This window comes from Mytilus galloprovincialis, chromosome 6 (assembly GCF_965363235.1).
Source record: "Mytilus galloprovincialis chromosome 6, xbMytGall1.hap1.1, whole genome shotgun sequence".
NCBI lineage: Eukaryota > Metazoa > Mollusca > Bivalvia > Mytilida > Mytilidae > Mytilus > Mytilus galloprovincialis.
In genome coordinates this window covers 77,807,185-77,835,120 of record NC_134843.1, presented here as the reverse complement: position 1 = coordinate 77,835,120, position 27,936 = coordinate 77,807,185, and the positions used below count along the sequence as shown (strand labels likewise).

Below are 27,936 nucleotides of genomic sequence, written 5' to 3'. Positions count from 1 at the left end.
TTATTTGAATAATACCTTTATTTGTACTAAATTTCCAAACAGATGTATGTGTATGTAAATATTTCATTTTCTTAAAGCTCTGATGCATTTATATCAGGTACATATAGATTGCCTTGGGTTTTTCTCCAAGTAATCTTAATAAGCATATACTTGAAGTTTTTATTCTGTACAATCTACACTTGAAAGTAAATGTATATTATATATAAAAAAAGTATGTCCTTTACAATGGTTCAATAACATTGTTAGCTCTAGCCATAGGAATAATTTCTTGTTTTAATTCCAAAGGTAAAAGATGTGTATTGTTTTCATTGGTTAAACTATTTGATAACATTGTTAGCTCTAGCCATAGAAATAATTTCTTATCACAGATCCCACTTAGAGATTTGTATTGTTTATAATGGTTCAATAACATTGTTAGCTCTAGCCATAGGAATAATTTCTTATTGCAGATCCCACTTAGAGATTTGTATTGTTTATAATGGTTCAATAACATTGTTAGCTCTAGCCATAGAAATAATTTCTTATCACAGATCCCACTTAGAGATTTGTATTGTTTATAATGGTTCAATAACATTGTTAGCTCTAGCCATAGGAATAATTTCTTATCGCAGATCCCACTTAAGAGATTTGTATTGTTTATAATGGTTCAATAACATTGTTAGCTCTAGCCATAGAAATAATTTCTTATTGCAGATCCCACTTAGAGATTTGTATTGTTTATAATGGTTCAATAACATTGTTAGCTCTAGCCATAGGAATAATTTCTTATTGCAGATCCCACTTAGAGATTTGTATTGTTTATAATGGTTCAATAACATTGTTAGCTCTAGCCATAGGAATAATTTCTTATCGCAGATCCCACTTAAGAGATTTGTATTGTTTATAATGGTTCAATAACATTGTTAGCTCTAGCCATAGGAATAATTTCTTATTGCAGATCCCACTTAGAGATTTGTATTGTTTATAATGGTTCAATAACATTGTTAGCTCTAGCCATAGGAATAATTTCTTATCGCAGATCCCACTTAAGAGATTTGTATTGTTTATAATGGTTCAATAACATTGTTAGCTCTAGCCATAGGAATAATTTCTTATCGCTGATCCCACTTAAGAGATTTGTATTGTTTATAATGGTTCAATAACATTGTTAGCTCTAGCCATAGAAATAATTTCTTATCGCAGATCCCACTTAGAGACTTGTATTGTTTATAATGGTTCAATAACATTGTTAGCTCTAGCCATAGGAATAATTTCTTATTGCAGATCCCACTTAGAGATTTGTATTGTTTATAATGGTTCAATAACATTGTTAGCTCTAGCCATAGGAATAATTTCTTATCGCAGATCCCACTTAAGAGATTTGTATTGTTTATAATGGTTCAATAACATTGTTAGCTCTAGCCATAGGAATAATTTCTTATTGCAGATCCCACTTAGAGATTTGTATTGTTTATAATGGTTCAATAACATTGTTAGCTCTAGCCATAGGAATAATTTCTTATCGCAGATCCCACTTAAGAGATTTGTATTGTTTATAATGGTTCAATAACATTGTTAGCTCTAGCCATAGGAATAATTTCTTATCGCAGATCCCACTTAAGAGATTTGTATTGTTTATAATGGTTCAATAACATTGTTAGCTCTAGCCATAGGAATAATTTCTTGTCGTAGTTCCAAAGGTAAAATATTTTCCACTAATACATTCAATGGCTGCTTCTCTGTTATAAAGCCTTGCCTGAAAGGAAAAGAACTAAGATGAAAAATTGTCATAATTTGCAGGCTATTATAAATGTATACAAAACAAAATAAAGGGTAACAATTTTGATACCTATGTTTTAAGTTTAATTGTTTTAAGGCAAATTATGTGACAGCCAAATATTATGGATTCATTATTATATGTGGGATACCAACTTCGTGAATTAAGTGTGGAAAGGTGGGCCTCACATTGTAAAGCAAGAGCACCTTAAAAATAATAATAACAAGATGCAGTCAAAAAGACAAAGAAGAGAATTTTGCTTTAAGGGCATATCCAACAGTTTATTTCTGACAGTGAGAATTTTTTCCCTTTAAGATATATAGGCTATTTTTACCTGCTTAAATCAAATATGTTATAAAAAATATACCTTCATGTGCTACTTTTTGAGTAAAATGAGGTCGAAATTTCAGATATTTGCTCAAAATTCGGATTTGTGGACGTATTTTTCCTTGACAGAAATGCATTTCTTTTTTGTTTTAAAAGATACACACAAGCTGTTTTTTGTTGAATTATTTATAAGTTGTCTTTTACATAAGTATCATATAAATTAATATAATATTTTGTTTTGAAATAACTAAAATTTATCAAATGCTCATGAATGTAGAAAAAAACGTCATTTATTGCTTTATATTTATCAAATTCAAAAAAATTGCATCATTGACTTTTTCATGAAATTAGGTACAAAGAATATTCATACGTAATAAAACCGAATGTTATTTTAAAAAGAGGGGTCCATGAACTCGTTTAAAAGTTAAATCAGTTTGAATGATAAAAAATCATTAAAAAAATGCATCTTTTCCCTATATGTCGCAGTTTGACGGTGCAAAAATAACATTTTCTGTTAGCAACATCATTACCTCCCCTGTTACTGTAACATATGCCCTTAAAACTGCCAGGTTTTTATAAAATAAAACCAACAGCAGTCTTAATTAAGAATGTACTTAGGTGAGGTTTTGGAATTCATGTCAAATGTTCAAACTCCTTGGTGTTTTCCATACAATACAAGGTAAACTATTTTGCCCCATAACACCCATTTATTTTTTCATACAAGACTTAATAGCTCATGAAAGGTCATTTTCCAAAATTTTAGAAGATTCTTATTTTTTTTTCTTTTGTTTTGAGACACAAATAATGCAAATGTAAGGTAAAAGTCCGAGTCTGCCTTTTCCCGCCATATTTTAAATCTCAAATATCTCGAAAGGGAGGTCCATGACCTATCAATATTTTTTAGCTTACTTTTATCCTTAAAGAATGCTCTACCAGCTTATAGTATCAATTTCAAATTCTTGATTTATTAATTTTCACCTAACCTCACCTAAGTACATCCTAAAGCCAGATTTGTGTTTCATCTAGACATAAAACTCATCAGTAAAGGCCAAAATAATTTGAAGGTCAAATAAAAAATATGAGGTTGTACAACATTGAAAACTAAAACTCCAAAAAGTAATGGCTGCACTACAAATTTAAATTGTATATGTTTTAACCAGCATCATTTTGTACATAGTAATCTCACCGTCTCATCAAGAGTTCCACATCAGATTCATCTATAGTTTTTCTCCCAGCATGCAATGCAAAAGCCTCTAAAGTTTTAAAGGTATTTTCAAAATATGTATCAGTGCTGCAATAAAAAAATCAAAGCTATTAATATTTTTTTAGTCAGTGTCAGCTCAAATTATTTACTATAAAAATAGAAGAAAGAAATAATAATTTCAAAACTTACAAGCCTATTTCCCTCTCATTTAATCAAATTATACTCTATTATACAGTCATCATATTCAATATCACTAAAATAATATCAACTGCCTGTTTGTCAAATCAATAACATAACAAGAAAGTGTCCATAGTACACAGATGCCCCACTCACACTATCATTTTCTATGTTTAGTGGACTGTGAAATTGGAGTCAACACTTTTTAAAATTGACATTAAAATTAGAAAGATTATATCATAGGGATCAATCATGTGTTCTAAGTTTCAAGTCGATTGGAATTAAACCTCATCAAAAACTACCTTGACCAAAACTTAAACTTGAAGCTGAACAAATGGACGGACAAACGGAAAGACGAACCAAGGCACAGACCAAAAACATAATGCCTAAGTGGAGTGCAAAAAATATTAATAAAAGATCAGGATAATCATCATTAAAATAGAGATTAATACATGGCCTTTTCCATATCAGCCTGGGTATCATCCCGAGACAGAGTCTAGGTGCTGATATGGGTCGAGGGATGATACCCAGGCTGATATGGAAAAGGCCATGTATTAATCGCTTTATCATATACTTCCGACAATAGTTTTATGTAAGGCAAATAAACAAATGCAATAACTAAAACAGTCAAAAACTTTATAAAGAAGTTAAATTATGAATCAAATATGCCAGTGGCGGATCAAGAAATTTTCATAAGTGGGGGCCCACTGACTGCCTAAGAGGGGGCCCGCTCCAGTCGCGCTTCAGTGATTCCCTATATAAGTAACCAATTTTTTCCCCGAAAAGGAGGGGGGCGGGCCCCTGCCCCCCTAAATTCGCCTCTGTATACTATAATTGTCCAACAACAGCATCACTTCCTTCATATATATTTATGGTAACATTTCCGGCTATAGAGGCATTTTGACTGAAACATTGAAAATTTGAAAGAGTTTTATGATCATTATTACTCCATGTTTGTTGTACTATAAAATGATTCATAATTGTCAATGGCATTTGTTAACAAGTACTAAACTATCCCCACAAAAGTTCCCGTAAATTTTGACGTCGTCATAAAAAATATCTGACGTCACAATGGAAAAGTAAACAACCGATACCGGAAACACCGGAAGTAACTTGCACGAGAGGCACTATTATGGGTTTTGTGCACGAGATGCACCTGATATGGGTTATCAGCCCGGGTGGGAAATTATGGCTTGTGTACTTCCGCTCATTACACATATGCAAAAGCTATCATATCAATGCTAAGTATATGATAAAAGGCAATACATAACTCCAATAAATAGTCAATTGATGATTATTGATAGCATCAGACTTCTGTGACTGTTGTATAATGTGTCGTAATAACAATGTTTGTTGTTGGCAGTCTATCTATCTATTGAGGATAACGATAACAGGCCAAAACACTAAAATTAGCCAAAAATCTTCAATTAATGATAATTGATAGCATCAGACTTCTGTGACTGTTGTATAATGTGTCGTAATATGAATGTTTGTTGTTGGCAGTCTATCTATCTATTGAGGATAACGATAACAGGCCAAAAACACTAAAATTAGCCAAAAATCATCATTAATTAGGGGCAATAACTGTTGTAACATGTATTAGGTGGAAAAAGACCTTGTATTGCTGATAATTTTTCTTGTTCACATTTTCTTTTTATCTATAATACAGTTATTAAGAGACTAAAAGCCTAAAACTAGTCAAACTTATCTTTTGAAGCAACAATTTCAGTCATTTAAGATTTTTTTTAATGCATCCATATATTTTTTTTGAAATAATACAACTTACTATTTAATGAGTTCATCCATGGTGTCAGGAGCAGCTTTCATGTTACAGAAATGCTGAAATGCCTGTTTTATTGTATTGTTTGGTAATACTGAAGAGACTGTCTTTTTGCTTTTCTTTATGCCTGGTTTCCTCTGAGGAATTGGTCTGGAAAAAATGTCATTTAATACAATGATTATATATATAAAAACTGCTAGTTGTGATAAAGACTACTTCAAAATCATAATAGAAAAGAAACAAGATCAACATATCGTCGCTGGGCTTCTAAAATGTTGTAAATTACAAATTTTTCAAGAAAAAAATATCTCACAAACAGGCTTTGAAAATTTTGGCAAAATGCATGCTTCCAAAATGTCGTATGTAAACTTGAACATTTTTGTAAATAGCAGTGAAATAAAAACTTTGACATTTCTGGATTATCCAAGAACTTAAATTATTTTCACAGAAATAAAGAAATGTACAATGATTTTTTTTCCAAAGCCATTCTACAACGATTTTCAAGTTTTCATACAACATTTTGGAAGCAAACTTTACAAACAACTGACATTGGCAATTTTGTAATATGTCTTATTTCACACATTTTGATTGGTCTAACTGCATGCTATTTTGTAATACCAAAGATTTCCTCCCGCCCAGACCATTGGTGTAAAAAAGTATTTTTAGCCAAAAAAGTCACATACAACATTTTAGAAGCCCAGCGACAATATGCAAAACCAGAATGGCTGCTTTCTTCCTGACCAACTTTCTGACAACAATATTTTAATGTTCACCAACCGATGTAGACCTTTGAGTCATAATGTGAGGGCTAAATAGGCAAGTCAAGGTCATAAAATACGCCCACTGGACACAAAAAGTTCATCTATTTCTAATAGTAATCAAGAAACTAAATTTTCATTTGATTCCTTTTTAGGTTTATCATTTAACCTTAATATATTGAAGATGTAAAAAAGGAGAATGAGGATTTTGTTTTTCAGGTCAAAAGATCAAACATCAAGGTCACAGCTGCTTATAGAAGACTGAAAAATATAGAAAAATTAATTGCAATTTGTTGTTTGTTGGAGGTGTTTTAAGGTACACTTGTCATGCTTGATGGATTGTAATAAAAAGTTAATAAATGGTTGAAAGAAGAAAAAGGTAGGAAGTTGATCAATTTAGGTTGATTGTTTAAAAGTCATCAGGGTTTCCGCTGGCAATTTGCGAAAAAATGATAATTGTGGCGATTAAAATTTGTCATTTGCGAAAGAATTCGGTGAAGAAAATATATATAACGATTTATTTTCTTCCATCTTGTTTATTTACTTTTTTCTGGGTTTCTCGGTCTTTACCTGATCGGACAATACTTGGAATTCACCTTGAGCTCGTTAAAATTTTGACAGGTAATCAATAATCAGCTGAATGCATTTTATAGCTATCAACAACAAAGGACTAATTAATATAGGTGTTGATTGCATTGTTTGATAAAATGATATGGTTTTATGGCGTCCTTTACATGTCTTATAAAGGATTTATTAACCACTTTCCGACGCACGTGTTTGAGGCAAACTTTTAACGTCTCCTCTCCTTCTTTTAATGATAGTCCAGAAAAGAAAACTGTTGTTATAATTGTTATGTTAAGCAAGAAAAATCTCCGATTTTAAACTTTAATCATTGACTTTGATATAGATAATTGATTTGAGAGGGTACTTTAAAGTCTTTTGAGTGACACACCTGTTTCAAGCATAGTTTTACGTCTCAACTTTTTCATTTACGATGGTCTAGAAAAAACAAGTGAAACTGCGAGCTACTGCTCACTGATGATACCCCCGCCGCAAGTGGATAATATTAATAGTGTAAAAATATGCAAGTGTTCGGTAAACAGGAAGTTGTCGAGTGATGAATCTGAAAACGCATCACACGGTATAGCTGACTTATATAAATCCTGAAACCAAATTTCAGAAATCCTTGTATTGTAGTTCCTGAGAAAAATGTGATGAAAATTTTCAACTTGGCTATCATGTGTAAAATCATACAAGTGTTCGGTTAACAGGAAGTTGTCGAGTGATCAATCTGAAAGCGCATCACACGGTATAGCTGACTTAGATAAACCCTGAAACCAAATTTCAGAAATCCTTGTATTGTAGTTCCTGAGAAAAATGTGACGAAAATTTTCAACTTGGCTATCATGTGTAAAATCATACAAGTGTTCGGTAAACAGGAAGTTGTCGAGTGATCAATCTGAAAACGCATCACACGGTATAGCTGACTTAGATAAACCCTGAAACCAAATTTCAGAAATCCTTGTATTGTAGTTCCTGAGAAAAATGTGACGAAAGTTTCATGGGATGGACTGACTGACGGACTGACTGACGGACGGACGGACGGACTGACAGACAGAGGTAAAACAGTATACCCCCCTTTTTTCAAAGCGGGGGTATAAAAACTATCGTTATGAAGAAATCTATTCAAATGAGAGTAACTCTTCAATGTAATGACTTCACTTTAAATGAGGGATCATGATTAAAACTTTTGTTTTGTTGTAAATACCACTTCTTAGTACAAAAGGGCACATATTTTTAGTTTGAAGAAACTTTCAAAAGAACTGTACATCTTTCTTGTATTATATGGTCAAAACAATTATCAAAATTTTTTGTTATATTCAGGGCATTATATATTTTTTACTATTAAAAATAAGTGGCCTCCTCTTTTAGGAAAATTGGTCAAAATATAATTTTTAAGTTAAAAAAAAGTTCTTCTTTTTAAAAGTAAATGCTTAGTGTTTATTCATTACAATTAGACTCTAAGATAAGTTTGAGAGAATAAGCATAGACAACAATGGAGCAGACTCATCTTATTAAGAGGGAGGGTAGAAAAAAGCAAATTTTAAAGGAAAAATATATTTATGTTACTTGGCGAAACAAATAATAAAGTGGCGAAAAATATATTGTTTTGGCGGAAGATGTGGAGAAAAAAATAATTGATCCAGGGGAAACCCTGAAAGTCATGGTCATAGTTGCTAAGAGTAGCTGAACACTGCATTTGTTTAAATTCTTTGGGTTTTTTTATGAAATCACCCCATTACGTTTTAATTGTTCTTTAATCTTTACTAACTTTATTGTTAACTGAAATTATCATTAACCATTGTTCCTGATGCTATGAGCATGTGACAAGTAATACAGAAACCTCATTCCATGACTTGTTGCTAGAGGGTCATGAGTAGTAACAACACATTTCTGGACATTTTTACTAATGGTAACATTTTAAAGGCATCTTGAATTTTAGATACATGGAATTAACCTCAGATACACAAGTTATGTCACTATATCCTAACAGTGTCAATGAAACTAGAAATTCTCAAGCAGGACTAACAATGTAACACATGCAACCCCTTGATTTTATCCTAATAAAACCTTGATCTAAGGAATCACATTCAAATCTAAATCACAACACAATCTCTGGAAGTTGACAACAGTAATATCAAGTGTCTCTTCAAAAGACACACACATTTAATTCCGAAATGGTAGATTCTTGTAGCATAAGAAGACTGTTTTAAATATTGTATAAAGAATCACCTTGGTATTTGTTTCTGGACAGGTTTAACAGGTGCAGGTGTACTGCTGTATATTGGTGTAGGAATCTGTGAAATATCTCCTCTCAAGTGGGGTGTCTTTAGTTTGTACAACTCTATAGTATCAAGCTGAAATCCATATAATTAACTGAGTTATAGCATTAGCACATTTATTTTAATTTTAATGTAGCAAAAAACTAATTTCCTCATTACAATGGAGGTACATGAAGTATAAATTAACATTTGTAAAGTCATAAGTCATGAATATTAATCATGTTGATATGGTTAACCTTAAGTTTGACTGGCAAATTATCTAGGTTTTAAATGCACCAACTTCATTTTAAAAACATTAAAGGCCATTTTACTGCCCATTACGCTGAGGGGCGTAATGGGCAGCAAGTAAAGTAAGGACCATTTACATGCATACTTATGCATAAAAGCCTCATCCGGTAATTGTTAAAAATTTCTGAATATTAAAAGTACTCAGTTGTCTAGATTTGACCTCAATCAAATATTAGTTAAACATACCTCCTCACCAGATTCCTCTTCACTTTCATTTACCTCCAATCTATCACTGACTGCTAAAATATAAAAAAATCAAAGCCATAACAATCTGATTATAAAGACTTACTAATGACTTCAAGAAATAACAATGGTGATCAATAAAGACAAAATTACTCACATCCCAAAAACTTATTGATAAATTCCAATATAGCTCGTGTGAAATGGACCAAAATATGATTGTTAAGTCTAAGTATATCCTACTGCCTATTTATATGCTTGAAGTCATTTTCTATCAGAAACTTAATGCTTAACTTAAAAATAATCAACTGTAAGTGTAAACTGCAGGTTACAGTCAGTTTCAATATTAATAAACAGATTTGTATTCTTCTAGTGTGTGTCAAAGAAATAAGATGTAGGTCGGAGTGACTTTCATTACAGCTCTGCTCCAAATAATTGATCCTTGCACTAATTTAAATGATTGTAGAACATTTATAAACTATCTGGTTTAAACTTGTAGATTGTATTTAAAAGAAGTCAATAACTTAAAGTATAAATAAAGCTAGAGGTAAAATAATTTTTGCAACAGACAAAAAGGTGGGTCATTACACCTAGTTAAATTACAGTAGCCAATTGGATACTGTAAAATCAGAAATTAAACTATGCCTATTTTATTGTAATTTTTGGAGAATGGACAAATATGAGAGATTATGTATTGCAACCTCATAAAGAAAAATAGATTGGTATCAGATATGAGTATGGAGTTCTTACTTTTGCAAGGATCATCAAGTCACATTTAATAAAAACCTTGCATTAATTTCTGAATTTACAGCATTACATTGGGATTTTTTTTCAGAAGTCAATGAATTTAATTTTTTTAAATTGGTTGACTTATCTCCTTACCTTTTCTTATTAATGAATACATGTATCACCTTGTTAAATTACAGGTAAAGGTAGCTAATTCCACAAATTTAAAGAAATTTTTCTTTTGTAGAAAAACGAAATTAACCCTTGTCGTGCGGGGGCCGTAATATTACGGCCGTACCCAGAATACCGTTATTTTGGCATCAATGGCGCTCCATACATTTAGAGGTCATCGTAATACCCTTTATTTCGTAGTGTATGAACGTTTCCTCAATCTGAAACTATTCATGTCATGTTTCTCACTTTAAATATTCATTTTGAGCTCAAATACGAACTTCAAAATTTGATATCGGACAAAATTGGGTTTTCTGGAGGGGTGGGCTTACCTTCAAGGTCTGAATCACGGAGTTCAGAGGATTGAAACCTTGACAAATACCGTTAACCTAAAGGCACATAACGACTGGTCGTGTCTATTATCAAAATACGCCGAGGAAACGACTACTTCCGGTTGCAAGTCCAGTTAAAGTTCAAAATTGGAAAAATTCCGAAATTTGGTGAATTTTGGTGCAAATGACCTTCTTTACACTGATGAACCCAGATCAGTTTCACTCCGACCTAACAACTGTTGTGATAAAAGTGTTCACTGGTGTCCACGCTACATGTAAACTACAGATGGATGCATCTATTAGCATCTCTCGGACTTACAGGTCGAGAAAAAGAACGAAAAAAGGTCAAAATTGACGCTTTTTGTACCTGAGGACCAACTTTGGGGCAAATTCCCCACAAAAAAATTCCGCCTCCTCACCCCGACCACCCCACCCCGTGATCACCTATTTTAGATTTATTGTAATCAGTATGCATCAGCATCAGGGTACAGCTCATTTGCATATCATTTGCATATTTTTGCAAATACTCGAAATTTAGACAATTTCTGAAAACAACTCAGCATGGTAAGGGTTAAGTGCATGATCATAATTAAACAACTTAAAGTACTGAAAATACTGCTACATTCTCTTACCCTGTTGTGATACATTAACTGATTTATGCGACAACTTCCTTAGTGAACTGTTTGTACTTGGCAGTGCTGAGTTTGTCATGTATTCTCCAAGATTTAATTGATTTCTAACTGATTTGTTTGGAGTTCCAGATGATTTAGCATTGTTAGAAATATTCATTGACAAATGTTTGGTCGATATTCTTCCTGGAGTCCTGTTCACTGAATTGCCTGCCATAGGAACTCTTTTTGGAGTAGAACCAGATGATGGGGTAACTGGTACCCTGCTTGGTGTACCCAGCTGTTTATTTATAAGAATTCTGGCTGGTGTGCTGCTGGATAAAGGCTTTATATTCTCAAGTATTGTTACATTTGAACTCAGTGGTGTTCTCATAGATGGCTTTAGCTTTGACTGTGACCTTATCTGGCTCTTTGGTGTTTTCTCAGTCTTACTATCCTGCTCATCATTTTGTACCGACATCAATATATCCTTAGTCCTATTTTGTGATTTTTGGTTATTCTTCAGTCTAGTACCAGAAGATGGCACTATTGAATTCAATGATTTTCCTGGTGATCTGAGAGATGGTGTCTGACTATGAGCTTCAGTTTGCCTATTTTGTGAAGTGTCCATACGAGATTTAGTCAATCTAGACTTGTCAGCATTATCATATGAAACAGGTATACCTGCAGTCTGTGACAGACTTGATTCAGTATCTCCTGATTCACCTTGTAATGATCCATCAGTTTCTCCCGATTCATTCTGTGATAATTCATTTGTTTTTACTGCCTCCCTAGGTGTATTTGTTGCTCTTGATAAAGTGGCATTAAATGCTGAGGGGTGTACAGATGAAGATGTATTAAGAGCAGTACTTCTCCTTGATGGAGTCAGGCCAGACTTGACAGGAGATTGAAGTGTTGTAGACTTGTGTAGGTTTTCTTTCCTCCTTGATGGGGTCAGATCAGATGTTTTTGGAGATTGAAATGTTGTAGATCTGTTTGTGTCCTCAGTTCCTCTTGATGGGGTCAGGTCAGATGTTTTTGGAGATTGAAATGTTGTAGATCTATTAGAGGTCTCAGTTCTCCTTGATGGGGTCAGATCAGACTCCACATGAGATGAAATACTGTTTTTGGATTGAGTCCTTCTTGATGGTGTTAAGTCTTCTTGTTCATGCAATGCTGACGACCTACTGTCAATCTGAGTTCTTTGTGAGGGTGTTAAGTCTGATTCACTGATAATCTGAGTTCTTCTTGAGGGTGTTAAGTCTAAATTACTGTCAATCCGAGTTCTTCCTGACGGTGTTGAGGCTAATTCACTGACAACCTGTGTTCTTCGGGATGGTGAAAAGTCTGATTCGTATGGAACATGAAATGCTGTTGACCTATTAAGAGTACCAGTCCTTTGTGATCTTGTAAGATTTGTTTGATTCAACAATGACTCCTTCAAACTTAGAGGTCTTTTTGATGGAGTCAAATCTGAGTCAGTAGTCAAGTTAACATTTTTAATACTTTTTGATGGAGTAAAGTTTTGTTCTATTATCAATGAACCTTCTTTTGACTTGTCTGGAGTTGAATTTCTATTTGATGGGGACAAGTTTGATTCAACAGGCAGTGAAACCATTGGGGACCTGACTGATGTTCTTCTTGATGGTGTCAAATCTTCATGTGGTATTGTCTTTCCTGGACTAAAATAAGACCTATTGTTCATGGATCTTTCTAAGACCTGTGTATGTAGAGACCCCATGGATAATCTACTAGACATCCTCTGACCTCTTCTAAATGTTTGAATATCTGTAATAAACAACAATTCTTTAGTCCAAATACTGTTGTGTGAATTACCTCAATAGCTGATTGTAAAAAGATCATAAAACCATGAAAAAAATACTTGAATCTTGAAACTAATTTCATTAACACAGGAAGCTAAAAGGGACAACATCGGTTTAAAGAAATTTTTGGTAACAAACCAGTGTTAAAGTGAGGTGTTTTTTTAATGTAAGAGATGTACAAATATGCATTCCCTAACACATGTATTGCATATGTATGAAATCCTTGCTTCAAACATTATTCTTATATTAATGGCAGTACGTTTCTGGACACTAAACAATTTTTTAATGTTTCATGATGTAGGTAGACATATCAGTCATTATTGGGTATATGAATATTCATTTCATATAAAAAAAAAAAACAAAAAAGTTTCATTAGGTTATTGAAAAAAAATAATAGCAGAAAATCAAGAGTGACTTAAAAAAAAAATTAAAATATAAATGACACATACATCGATTTGACAGCAACCCAACAACACAAAAATCTTTGAATACAATAACCATCTCCTCTTTTAAATAGTATTTGACATGTTAAATTGATTTCTATGCACATTAAGAAATTAACTTTTCAAATATTTAAGGTCGTCCAGAAAAAAAATGTCGTCTTTATAAAAATGTAATCTAGAGGCTCTCAAGAGCCTGTGTCGCTCACCTTGGTCTGTGTACATATTAACAACGGACACAGATAAATTCATGACAAAATGGTGTTTTGGTGATGGTAATGTGTTTGTAGATCTTTCTTTACTGAACATTCTTGTTGCTACAATTATCTCTATCTATAATGAACTTGGCCCAGTAATTACAGTGGAAAATATTTCCCAAAAATTTACAAAAATTTATGAAAATTGTTAACAATTGACTATAAAGGGCAATAACTCCTTAAGGGGTCAATTGAAAATTTTGGTCATGTTGACTTATTTGTAGATCTTATTTTGCTGAACAATATTGCTGTTTACAGTTTATCTCTTTCTATAATAATATTCAAGATAATAACCAAAATCTGCAAAATTTCCTTCAAATTACTTATTTCGGGGCAGCAACCGGTTGTCCGATTCATTTGAAAGTTTCAGGGTAGATAGAACTTCACTTGATGAACAATTTTACCCTTTGTCAGATTTGCTCTAAATGCTTTGGTTTCAGAGATATAAGCCAAAATCTACATTTCACCCCTATGTTCTATTTTTAGCCATTGGGCCATCTTGGTTGATTGGCCGGGTCATGCCACACATTTTTTAAACTAGATTCCCCAAAGATGATTGTGGCCAAGTTTGGATTAATTTGGCCCAGTAGTTTCAGAGGAGAAGATTTTTGTAATAGATTACTAAGATTTACGAAAAATTGTTAAAAGTTGACTATGAAAGGCAATAACTCCTAAACGGGTCAACTGACCATTTCGGTCATGTTGACTTATTTGTAAATCTTACTTTGCTGAACATTATTGCTGTTTACAGTTTATCTCTATCTATAATAATATTCAAGATAATAACCCAAAAACGGTATAATTTCCTTAAAATTGCCAATTCCAGGGCAGCAACCCAACAACAGGTTGTCCGATTCGTCTGAAAATTTCAGGGCAGATAGATCTTGACCTGATAAACAATTTTACCCCATGTCAGATTGCTCTAAATGCTTTGGTTTCAGAGTTATAAGCCAAAAACTATATTTTACCCCTATGTTCTATTTTTAGCCATGGCGGCCATCTTGGTTGGATGGCCAGGTCACACCACACATTTTTAAAACTAGATACCCCAATGATGATTGTGGCCAAGTTTGGTTTAATTTGGCCCAGTAGTTTCAGAGAAGATTTTTGTAAAAGCTAACGACGACGGACGACGACGCGGGACGCCGGATGCAAAGTGATGGGAAAGCTCACTTGGCCCTTTGGGCCAGGTGAGCTAAAAAGTGCTTGGTGTAAATGAAGTGCAATATAATTAAGAACCAGTAATTTTTGTGTAATAACATCAAACCTGAATGTTCCTCTTCTGTTTCATCATCACCCATAACACCAGCATCAGAACCACTTCCTGTAACACAGAGAGAAGTTAAAACAAGGAAAAAAACAATGTTGTGAGAGTATTTTCCATTACTTTTGATATTTAAAGGTGTTTTGGGGATTTTATGGGGCGGGATAGGGGAGGGAGCTGCAGAAAATGAGTGTTTGTGTGTATGTGTAAAGTGATAAATCTTGTCTTTCTTTAAATGTGTTTACATTTGATGTTTGGTATTGGCACATGAACAGATTTTCCATTTACTTTTACGATTTTGAGGTAGTGAAAGTTGTGAAATTACTTAAACTTGAATATATTTAACTATGTCTATATAGCATTTAATATTTTAAATAAATTTGGTGAAATCAAATGTCACAGCAAGATATATATTGTAAACATGATATATAACCTATTTTCCCTTTCAATCCTTGTGAGAACTGTTCTAATGTTATATGATTGAGATTTTGTCGTCTGCTGTCTTGTTGTGGCATCCTAATATGACTTCTGTCACTTTCTGAACTGGAAAACAAAGTTAAAATAAGGCTACATCTTATTTGTCTGGCATATGAAACACAAATGCAAATTACTTAGTCAGATAAAATAATATTTCAACATCAGTTCATTATATTTTTAACAGTTTATATCCATAACAATAAATATAACCATCTAGAATTTTTTTTAGAAAACTCACATTTAAGGAAGCGATTTTATTGCACTTTTAAATTTCTAATTTCAGATGATAATTTTTGTTTAAAGAGTATATTGTATGGGACTTACTTCAATGAGTCTACCAGTACATCAAGAGTAACATCAGGGGGAATCTCAGGGGTGTCTTCAGAATCACTGCTAAACATCCTATCTTTTGTCTGATTGCCTGAAAAAATAAAATAAAAACATGAAATAATACTTAAAAGAATAATTTTAACTGACTTTGTGTGCTTTTCAATTGGGGCCACTGCAGGGGTAAATTTATTTAAATAATAAAATGACATGCTTTTTTTGCTTTGTGTATAAACCCATGCTCTCAATCCAATAAAATTTGTTTGCACATGCGTACATTTCCTACTGCAGAATAAGTGTTATATATACCAAGCTATTTACGAGTTAACATATTTAAACCATGAATCTGCAGGAAATAAGTTAATTAGTAAGGCGTGGTGTATATGTTTGGTAATATCATTCAAAAGTAGCCTGGTGATTTTTTATCCAATAAAAAAGCAGTGGGAGTGTCGTTCTAGCCCGCTGCTTAACACGCACAAGAAAAGCGATCCAGTTGGGAATATGGCACATCAGATATGACAAATAGTTATTTTTCTGAATTGAGTGACTCGCGTTCCTCTTAGGCACATACTAAATTTTTTTTGGGGGGTCTGTGAATTTTCAGACAAAAAAAAATTATGGCTCTGATTTGTCATAAAAATTTTCTTTACAAAAAGATTTTCCACAACAAAATTGTATTGCAACAAAATTTAATAGACAACTTTCGAGTTCGATGCATTTGCGTCAAAAACTCTGGTTTTAGTGAACATCAATTGTTGTTAGGGGCATCATCACTTCCATTCCAATGTTGAGCGAGTGGTTAAAAAATTATAATACTACCCGGTATATTGCACGCTTTATTCGGCAAACTAAATTCTCATAGTTGACAATCAGCACTGCTGTCATTAGGGAATTGTGAATAAGTACTTACAAAACAAAAATTATTTCTAGTTTATCCTGCACAATGACGATCACCAGGACGCTTGATGAATGTTGAAAGTGCAGGGATACAGGTGATCCCCTTTATCTGGTAAATGACGTCACAAAGGCGCGCCTTATTGACGAGTTTTTTCTGCTGATGGATGAACTCGAAAGTGGTCTATTGCATTTATTAAATAAAAATATTCTGGCTCAAGTATAAAACTATGTCATGATTCTTTTTAAAAGAATAACATATCAAACCATGGTTTTTCAAAAACCGAACTATTAAGCAGATTATCACATTAAAACTTCAAAGGAAAAATGCTGTATTATGTTACAATGAATTTGATCAAATTGCATTTAATATATTTCAATAACTTAAAACACTTCCAAACACTTAAATGAAGCACATGTTGTTAGTAATCTATTTATTACGACTGTAATGTGTTGTAATTTGAAATTGACATATTTGACCTAGATACGACAACCATTCATGCTAGCTGTTCAAAACTCCTCCCTCTGAATAATCACATTGCCAGTCGTTTGATTGTTAACAAACAAAAAGGGAGGTTCAGTGAAGAGCCTACACAAACACACTACACTTATACACATTGGACATAGAAATTACCTTAATTGTTCTAATCAGAATTGAAATAATTGATACAAGATACAAAGTTTTAACATGAGTAGGCATTATATTAGTGTTATTTAACCCTCACTTTTGCTCAGGCAAAAAAAATCATAAAATATAATGCATATCCATGTTAAAACCACAATAAACTATAGCTTGCATCAATTATTTCTTTAATATTGAATTGTAAAGATTTTGTATTACAAAAGCAACAAATCATTCAATTATAAATATCCAAAATACCACGAAACTATTTCTGCAATGTGTTTTCAATGAATTTTCTAAATGTTTGTAGTCATTATTACAACATCTTTTCCTTGGTTGTGACAACACTGTCCTAACAAATTCAATACATTTATTCGTAAAACATGGAAAATGTTAATATGAGAAGATATCTGTCATTTTTGTCTGTAAAGAGTCCTAGAAGTCAATGATTGTTGAAAACTGTATTCATTTTAGAAAAACTTTAACCCAAGACAGTAAAATTGCAATGTCGCCTCCTTGCAAGAGACACAAAAATAATCTCCTTGTTCATTGTTTTTTTTTCAGGAAAAGTCTACCCTGACAATACATCATACATTTTTTCTTCAAATAATACTATTTTAATATATGTTTGTCTGTTGTTTTGAAAAGGATTACATTTTGTTGACATAATATCTTGTGTAAAGTCAAGTCAATGTCCATGACCATATGCTAATGGTTTTTCATAAATCACATGACAAGGTCACATGAACTCACCAGCAGTCAGGTTATGCATCCCTTGTGTAAACTGCTGTAGAGTGATATGATGTTGGTTTTGTCTTTCTTTCTGTGAAATTGTAATTGAGCCAGTGTCTTCATTATGTCTGAAATTGAAAAAAAAAAGAATATTTCACACATGCTTTTACAATCCAAAAGATATAAATTTTATCTTGGTGAGTGGTTCTTTAAAAGTCACTCAAAAGATTTGATTAAATGGTTTTCAAGTTAAAATACTTCAAAAGGATTAGTAGAATAGCATTCAAGTTATCAATTTAACATACAAATGGAATTAGAGATGCCCATCTTTTTAAAATTAAAGGCACATTAAGAATCAACCAACCACACATACATGTAGATCAACATAAAAAAAGATACTTGCCATACAAAATCACCATATATATATAAAAATTAAAATAAACTTGACAGAATAACTATTACTACAATGGTTGCAATGAATTATTGTGATTTCCTAGTGAATTAAAAACAGATAATTTCACAAGTAATATAAATTTGTGTTGTCAAGAAAATGTTGATGATATTGCATCTTGTGAATGCGTAGAAAACAATATAATTCCATGCATATTCTCCTTTATTTCCATTAAAAAATTCATTGTAATAAAAAGAATATATAATCAAAGAATTCAAATATTGAATAATATTTAACTTAAAACTGTACAACACTTATAAAAAATCTAGCTTTATGCACATTCATGAATTAATGTGCTGTTAGGTTAGTTGTTGAATATTTTCCTATATATTTGAATTCTACAATTAGTTATTCTATAGATTTAAAAAATTTCTTTGGAACTACTAGATTTGAAGTCTTGACAGTCTTTTAAAAAAGACTAGAGGCAACATTTATACTGAGAACTATGAATACTTCCCTCTACTACTTACATTGGTGAATGAGTGACATGAAGAGTTTCATTAGGCAGTATGATATCTGATTCACTATCCATCTCAATCTCATTCACTGCCCGCTACTGCATTTGTACTTACATTGGTGAATGAGTGACATGAAGAGTTTCATTAAGCAGTATATATGATATCTGATTCACTATCCAGCTCTACTCCTTACATTGGTGAATGAGTGACATGAAGAGTTTCATTATGATATCTAATCCACTATCCAGCTCTACTACTTACATAGGTGAATGAGTGACATGAAGGGTTTCATTAGGCAGGATGATATCTGATTCACTATCCAGCTCTACTACTTACATTGGTGAATGAGTGACATGAAGAGTTTCCTCAGGCAGTATGATATCTGATTCACTATCCAGTTCTACTACTTACATAGGTGAATGAGTGACATGAAGAGTTTCATTAGGCAGGATGATATCTGATTCACTATCCAGCTCTACTACTTACATAGGTGAATGAGTGACATGAAGAGTTTCATTAGGCAGGATGATATCTAATTCACTATCCAGCTCTACTACTTACATTGGTGAATGAGTGACATGAAGAGTTTCCTCAGGCAGTATGATATCTGATTCACTATCCAGCTCTACTACTTACATAGGTGAATGAGTGACAAGAAGAGTTTCCTCAGGCAGTATGATATCTGATTCACTATCCAGCTCTACTACTTACATAGGTGAATGAGTGACATGAAGAGTTTCATTAGGCAGGATGATATCTGATTCACTATCCAGCTCTACTACTTACATAGGTGAATGAGTGACATGAAGAGTTTCATTAGGCAGTATGATATCTGATTCACTATCCAGCTCTACTACTTACATAGGTCAATGAGTGACATGAAGGGTTTCATTAGGCAGTATGATATCTGATTCACTATCCAGCTCTACTACTTACATAGGTGAATGAGTGACATGAAGAGTTTCATTAGGCAGGATGATATCTGATTCACTATCCAGCTCTACTACTTACATAGGTGAATGAGTGACATGAAGAGTTTCATTAGGCAGGATGATATCTGATTCACTATCCAGCTCTACTACTTACATTGGTGAATGAGTGACATGAAGAGTTTCATTAGGCAGGATGATATCTGATTCACTATCCAGCTCTACTACTTACATTGGTGAATGAGTGACATGAAGAGTTTCATTAGGCAGGATGATATCTGATTCACTATCCAGCTCTACTACTTACATAGGTGAATGAGTGACATGAAGAGTTTCATTAGGCAGTATGATATCTGATTCACTATCCAGCTCTACTACTTACATTGGTGAATGAGTGACATGAAGAGTTTCCTCAGGCAGTATGATATCTGATTCACTATCCAGCTCTACTACTTACATAGGTGAATGAGTGACATGAAGAGTTTCATTAGGCAGGATGATATCTGATTCACTATCCAGCTCTACTACTTACATTGGTGAATGAGTGACATGTAGAGTCTCATTAGGCAGGATGATATCTGATTCACTATCCAGCTCTACTACTTACATTGGTGAATGAGTGACAAGAAGAGTTTCATTAGGCAGGATGATATCTGATTCACTATCCAGCTCTACTACTTACATTGGTGAATGAGTGACATGAAGAGTTTCATTAGGCAGTATGATATCTGATTCACTATCCAGCTCTACTACTTACATAGGTGAATGAGTGACATGAAGAGTTTCATTAGGCAGGATGATATCTGATTCACTATCCAGCTCTACTACTTACATAGGTGAATGAGTGACATGAAGAGTTTCATTAGGCAGGATGATATCTGATTCACTATCCAGCTCTACTACTTACATTGGTGAATGAGTGACATGAAGAGTTTCATTAGGCAGTATGATATCTGATTCACTATCCAGCTCTACTACTTACATTGGTGAATGAGTGACATGAAGAGTTTCATTAGGCAGTATGATATCTGATTCACTATCCAGCTCTACTACTTACATTGGTGAATGAGTGACATGAAGAGTTTCCTCAGGCAGTATGATATCTGATTCACTATCCAGCTCTACTACTTACATAGGTGAATGAGTGACATGAAGAGTTTCATTAGGCAGGATGATATCTGATTCACTATCCAGCTCTACTACTTACATTGGTGAATGAGTGACATGTAGAGTCTCATTAGGCAGGATGATATCTGATTCACTATCCAGCTCTACTACTTACATTGGTGAATTAGTGACAAGAAGAGTTTCCTCAGGCAGTATGATATCTGATTCACTATCCAGCTCTACTACTTACATTGGTGAATTAGTGACAAGAAGAGTTTCCTCAGGCAGTATGATATCTGATTCACTATCCAGCTCTACTACTTACATTGGTGAATTAGTGACATGAAGAGTTTCATTAGGCAGGATGATATCTGATTCACTATCCAGCTCTACTACTTACATTGGTGAATGAGTGACATGAAGAGTTTCATTAGGCAGGATGATATCTGATTCACTATCCAGCTCGCTCTCATTCACTGCCCTCTGCACAGGTGTCTCCTCTGGTGCTAAAAATAACATGCATCTTTATGTGACAACAATTCATCATCTGTCATATGTTACAATGTTATTTTCATTCGTAATACTGAGAACTATAAAAATGTTTGTAAAGTTTTTAGTAGCTTGATTTTAGTTAATGCTGTGATACAAATTCAATGGTTGGATAGATGAAGTTTAGTCATGCTTCCATAATTGATTGATTGATAGTTATTGCTACAAAAAAAATTTATGTTTATTTTGTCAAATGTTTCTGTTTGTTGACTGTCATGGTCTTGATTGATGTTGATTCTGCATAATTCTTTACAAGGTCACAGGTTAAATGTATTATTTTCCAAAAATTTTATAGTAATTAGTCACTGAACTTTTTCACCAATCTGATCACCAAACAATAATGTTTATGTTGGTTTACATGTGCTGTCATAGTTTATATCACATTGGAAGAATGACTGTAGACATACTTCATTTAAATTGATTACGACACCAAGGCACTTCAGCCAATTGATCAATTAAAAAATTCTCTGGATAAAGTGTATTAATAGCATTTAAAAAATTACCATTATTAATAAATCCTTCCAATGCTGTTCTTGGTGTAATAACATCATCTCGAACATCTGACTGAATAACTGGAGTAAAAGTTTTGGACCGTCTACGTAATACACGAACAAATGGCGTCTGTGTCTTGTGATCATGCATATAAGATTCAATCTGAAAAATAAAGCAATAATAATAAAAGGTTGATATACTGTATGACTTTAAAAAAATCAGAGACTAGTGCATAAACAGACAATAATGAAAATTCACATCCACAAAGTTATTGTAGTTGACCTATCTATGATAATTGTAGAAACATAAGTTTCATGGTTTTGTCTCTAAATTCCCTTTCATGGGTATTTACTATTTATTATTTGTGGATTTTAGTTATGTTAAATTAATATTCTGTGTAGGATAAAACATTTTGAGGTTTTAACTCTGTTGATGATATGATATCTACTCACAAAAAAAGTATGGGTAATCATATAATTAATATATACCTCACCAAAAATTGGTGTTTTTTATTTTATTTTTTATTTTAATATTTGCCTACATGTATCAGTAGTTGCTTTGAACAGTTTGAATGATTTTTTCAAGCATGTTTCAGTAGAACATGTCAGTTTATGCAATTTATTTATTATTCCTGCATATGTTCCATTAGTAATAAATGTAGTATGAAAAATAAATTATTCAAGTTCATAACTTCGTCCGTAAAAGTCTGTTTCAGTAATACATATACATTGCACATGTAAATAGCAGTTATCACATCAAAACAAAACTCGAAATAAAGTGATCGACATTGTATGATTGAGTGTCTGAAAACTCCTTTTAACAGCTACATGTAAACTTAGAAGACTTTCAAAGGGAAAATGTTTCATGACAGTCATTATTTTCTAAAAAATAGACATCATATGATTTGGTTTTACAGTAAATATGTTCACAGTTACAAAAGTAGTATTCTTTTGATCATGTTGATGAAAGATGTTTTGTGGATGTTAGCTATTTATAAGGTTAACAGACAGACAGTTTACCATTGATCTTGGTGTTTGTTTGTTGATGCTAGCTATAAGGTTAACAGACAGACAGTTTACCATTGATCTTGGTGTTTGTTTGTTGATGCTAGCTATAAGATTTAACAGACAGACAGTTTACCATTGATCTCGGTGTTTGTTTGTGGATGCTAGCTATAAGAGTTAACAGACAGACAGTTTACTATTGATCTTGGTGTTTGTTTGTGGATGCTAGCTATAAGAGTTAACAGACAGACAGTTTACCATTGATCTTGGTGTTTGTTTGTGGATGCTAGCTATAAGATTTAACAGACAGACAGTTTACCATTGATCTTGGTGTTTGTTTGTGGATGCTAGCTATAAGAATTAACAGACAGACAGTTTACCATTGATCTTGGTGTTTGTTTGTGGATGCTAGCTATAAGGTTAATAGACAGACAGTTTACCATTGATCTTGGTGTTTGTTTGTGGATGCTAGCTATAAGATTTAACAGACAGACAGTTTACCATTGATCTAGGTGTTTGTTTGTGGATGCTAGCTATAAGATTTAACAGACAGACAGTTTACCATTGATCTTGGTGTTTGTTTGTGGATGCTAGCTATAAGATTTAACAGACAGACAGTTTACCATTGATCTAGGTGTTTGTTTGTGGATGCTAGCTATAAGATTTAACAGACAGACAGTTTACCATTGATCTTGGTGTTTGTTTGTTGATGCTAGCTATAAGATTTAACAGACAGACAGTTTACCATTGATCTTGGTGTTTGTTTGTGGATGCTAGCTATAAGAGTTAACAGACAGACAGTTTACCATTGATCTTGGTGTTTGTTTGTGGATGCTAGCTATAAGAGTTAACAGACAGACAGTTTACCATTGATCTTGGTGTTTGTTTGTTGATGCTAGCTATAAGAGTTAACAGACAGACAGTTTACCATTGATCTTGGTGTTTGTTTGTGGATGCTAGCTATAAGAGTTAACAGACAGACAGTTTACCATTGATCTTGGTGTTTGTTTGTGGATGCTAGCTATAAGGTTAACAGACAGACAGTTTACCATTGATCTTGGTGTTTGTTTGTGGATGCTAGCTATAAGGTTAACAGACAGACAGTTTACCATTGATCTAGGTGTTTGTTTGTGGATGCTAGCTATAAGAGTTAACAGACAGACAGTTTACCATTGATCTTGGTGTTTGTTTGTGGATGCTAGCTATAAGGTTAACAGACAGACATTTTACCATTGATATGGTGTTTGTTTGTGGATGCTAGCTATAAGATTTAACAGACAGACAGTTTACCATTGATCTAGGTGTTTGTTTGTGGATGCTAGCCATAAGAGTTAACAGACAGACAGTTTACCATTGATCTTGGTGTTTGTTTCACAGCTAGAGAGGATCGTCTTCTCTTTTTCTGGTTAGGAACAGTTTCATTGAAATGTCTGTCTTCTGGAGATCTTGTTCTAGCTCTTGTCCTCTTTACAGGAGCTGTAGTTGGAACATTTTCAATGAATGCTTGCAACATTGACCTTGGTGTGTCCTTTTTAGCCATTCTTATATAAAATAATGATAAAAATTAATAAGATTTAAAATGATGTCAAAGATCAAATTCCTACCAATATGATTTTTTATTATATATATGGACCATAATTTGGTATTCGGCCTTTGGTTTCTTTTTGTATCCTTTTTTATAAGTTCTAAAATTTTAACTTTTATTTTGTGGGTTGTGTTGGTGTTAGAATAGTATGAATGGAACAATTGAGTTTTTCGAGAAAAAAATAATACATTTTGATTCACCGTTTACGTGACAGGAAACCAAACAGGAAACCAATCTTTATTTTCTTTATTTTGCACAATATAATTCAAAAGGCATAAATAGACACCATTACCATGATTACTAGTGTTACTTGCTTCATGTTAATATTTAAAATCTATTTTCAATGTTATATTAAAGTTTTTTTTAAACGTGACAGGAAACCATAAGAAACCGAAAGCATTTTTTTAGTTTTATTTTATTGCAAAATCTGCTTAAAATAATCTGAACAGTATACTTTTTCTTAAAATCCATCTTAAATGTAACAGTATTATAAAACTCCTAAATATGTGCTTGTTTTGAAAACAATTAGTACAATTTATTCAGAATTTTCCATATTTTCTTCATTGATACAGGATACCATAATCGTTGTATCTTGATGTTTTGGCCAAAAAAATATATTTATATTTGGTTTTGAAATTCCAGTTATATAAAATTTATTCCAAATCATTGGCAATGTACAATTCTTTAAATCCAGTAAAGAAAAAAACTTTTAACTTGGAATTAAAATCTTTAAAATAGGCACCATGTGATATTTGTGACCTGTACACCATCTACATGGTTTCCACATTTTAACCTACTTTAGTGGGCTAAAATCAATAAAGTACTTCCTTTCAAGTCATGCCTGGTAAAAGTTTACTTTTCCTTTGACAAGTTTATTGCGTTTCTGAAAAGTGTTTGCAGAACATGAATAAAAAAAAATAATTAAAAATTGTGACAAAGTTACCAACTTTGTACATTCCTAGTGTAACGGTATATTAACATGCATTTTTCATTTAATTATCTTTATTCACCTAAAATATCCAGTAATATTTACTGCTGAAGCAAAATCAATCCAACGAACATCGGCACCATGATAAGAGACGTAATTTCGATTGAATTTTCCAAGGACCCTTTACATCGTTATTGGGAAACGTAGTGTGTTCAAACGTCGGTCAAATTTGAAATCGATTTTGTCAAGTCATTGGGCATTTATTTTCACACAAGATCGTATGTAACATTATGCACATAGGAATAATAATAGACCCCCGGCGCAATCTCTTTGAAAATTGTATTTTCCTTTTTTAAACAAGTCCAAACAAGTCTACAGATTATGTTTGCTAACATCCAATTGGAAACAAAAACAATGTTTAGAACTAGTATTTCGTATGTCCGGCTGTAAGGGCGTGATCACATGTTAGTCACATGTTTCACGCATGACCGGAAATGATTAGAACTTAAGGACAAAAACAATTTTAATAAATAACTGGACTTCTGTTTCGTGTGAAATGTAACGCATAACGATAACGTCATTTTCTTACTTAATTATTACGAAGATCAAAACAAGAATGTAAATCATCTCTGATTTACCTGTTTGAACATCTCGCGCGAGTTTATATTTGCATATTGTTTTTAAGAATTCTATTACAACAAAGCAGATTACATCATCTAAAATTTGCGTTACGAAATCGGACACAAAAATCACGCCACTGTTCTAACATCTGCTACATAAATACTTATAGTTCTCGGCATTTTTTTCTCACTATTCTTATTGGTCGATGTTCTTTGTTATTTGAAAGCAAAAGTTACGAATTTGCCGGTGACGATTATCTATAAATCAGTCAGCGTTATGCTCTTCGGAAGCAAAAAGTAACGCGAGAAACGACACAAAAATACGGTTGTAGAATCTTTGAAATTCGTATATTTCAATTTTTTTTCTAGGAAAGAGTAGCATACACTTGTATGTTAATAAAAATAATGGCATCTTTAGATGTAGTTACAACTTTTCTTACAGTAATTTAAATTTTATCACTTTTCTATAGTTATAGGAAACGGAGCCCAATAGCAAATTATGGTCCATATATATATATACATGTCAGATATAATTCAGTTGCTTTTCACCAGAAATTGTGCTGAAAACTTTTTTTCCAATAAATGTTTATATACAATCATGTGATTTTTTTTTAGGAACTTTATAATGTAGCTTGACGTTCGGTGTGAGACAAAGTTCCGTGTTGAAGACATTATTTTGACCTAAAAGCTAAAATACTTAATAGTTTTTCTTTTAAAAATTGTGACTTGGATAGTGCGGTCTCATTAGCACTCATACCAGTAACCACATCTTCTTCACAAACCTTTTGATAATCTAAACTTATTGATATAATACAGTGCAATTATTATTATATTTTGTTCTTACTTAATTTAATAATTAAGACTTCTAACAACAGATAACAACTAAGAAAATTTTAATCTTTACACGGCTGCCAAGTCTCACGCATTTAGCGGGAGATTCACGCATGTTCATTTTTTTCTCTTTGATCTTTTCAATTTTGGCCAAATCTCACGCATTTGCTTCATGAAAAGTTGGCAGAACTGTCTTTACCTATGCAATGTAGAATTGTTTTCTGTGACAGTGAACTCTCCTAGTCTAATCATATATAATTTACAATAATACCTGGAGGCTTGCTACAGCTGGCCCCTAAACAAAAATTTATACCAGTTCAGTGATAATGGACATCATACTAAACTCCGAAATATTCCCAGGATACTTAAAATTAAAAATCATACCAAGCAAAGGCCAGGGGCTCACGACAAAGAACAATGAAGAAAAGTGGTGGGTTAACTTACCTCTGCCTCTAACTCTTATGGTTTTATCCAAAACATAGATTGACAAAGACATGATGATTAAGAAAAAACTATGGTATATTGCCAAAACGACCAAGGACGAGGTGGTGAAATTTATGACAAAACAACATATATGTCATGTATGTCGGGCCGAACTGGTTTTTGGCCGAAGCCTCGAAAGAGATTTAAACAGACTATCCATTGAACGATTTTTTTTAGAGGTTTATGTGTTGTATAAATTGTTATTTACCTCGACCTTTTAGTTTTATTTGATTTGGTTACTTTTATCGACGTATCTGCTTCATATAGGATTATTCAGGTGGAGTATTGTGTAAACATTCAAAACTTCCGCCAATATTTCTGGTTTCCGGTAATTGTAATAAAAAAAACGCGTCAAAATGACCGACACAGCAACGAAAATAACACTCTTTTAAAATGCATTTAAGAAATTATTCCTACAAATATAAAAGTTCAATAAAAAAAATCCTAACACTTTAACTTCACATTTAAAAAAAAGGATTACTCTATTTTGTTTAGAGTAAATAACGATAAAGT

The 27,936-nt window shown here is 32.8% G+C and overlaps 1 protein-coding gene across 5 annotated transcripts; it reads right to left on the bottom strand.

Annotated features, from left to right (window-relative positions):
- On the bottom strand, positions 1 to 27,763 carry LOC143080390 (uncharacterized). 5 transcript variants are annotated; one of them, XM_076256218.1, is made up of 14 exons: positions 27,632 to 27,763; positions 24,328 to 24,517; positions 21,984 to 22,134; positions 21,332 to 21,437; positions 18,008 to 18,114; positions 15,736 to 15,832; positions 15,368 to 15,477; positions 14,938 to 14,994; positions 11,175 to 12,938; positions 9,320 to 9,372; positions 8,796 to 8,920; positions 5,251 to 5,394; positions 3,270 to 3,374; positions 1 to 1,735 (listed from the first exon to the last, which is right to left on the bottom strand). In XM_076256218.1, the coding sequence occupies exons 2-14, from the start codon at positions 24,514 to 24,516 to the stop codon at positions 1,615 to 1,617; spliced, it is 3,129 nt and encodes a 1,042-aa protein (XP_076112333.1). In that variant the 5' UTR covers position 24,517; positions 27,632 to 27,763; the 3' UTR covers positions 1 to 1,614. The 5 variants fall into 5 exon arrangements, with proteins under 5 accessions (XP_076112333.1, XP_076112337.1, XP_076112334.1 ...); XM_076256222.1 differs by having other exon boundaries at positions 9,320 to 9,369; XM_076256219.1 differs by having other exon boundaries at positions 27,638 to 27,758.
- Between the last annotated feature and the right edge of the window lie 173 nt (positions 27,764 to 27,936).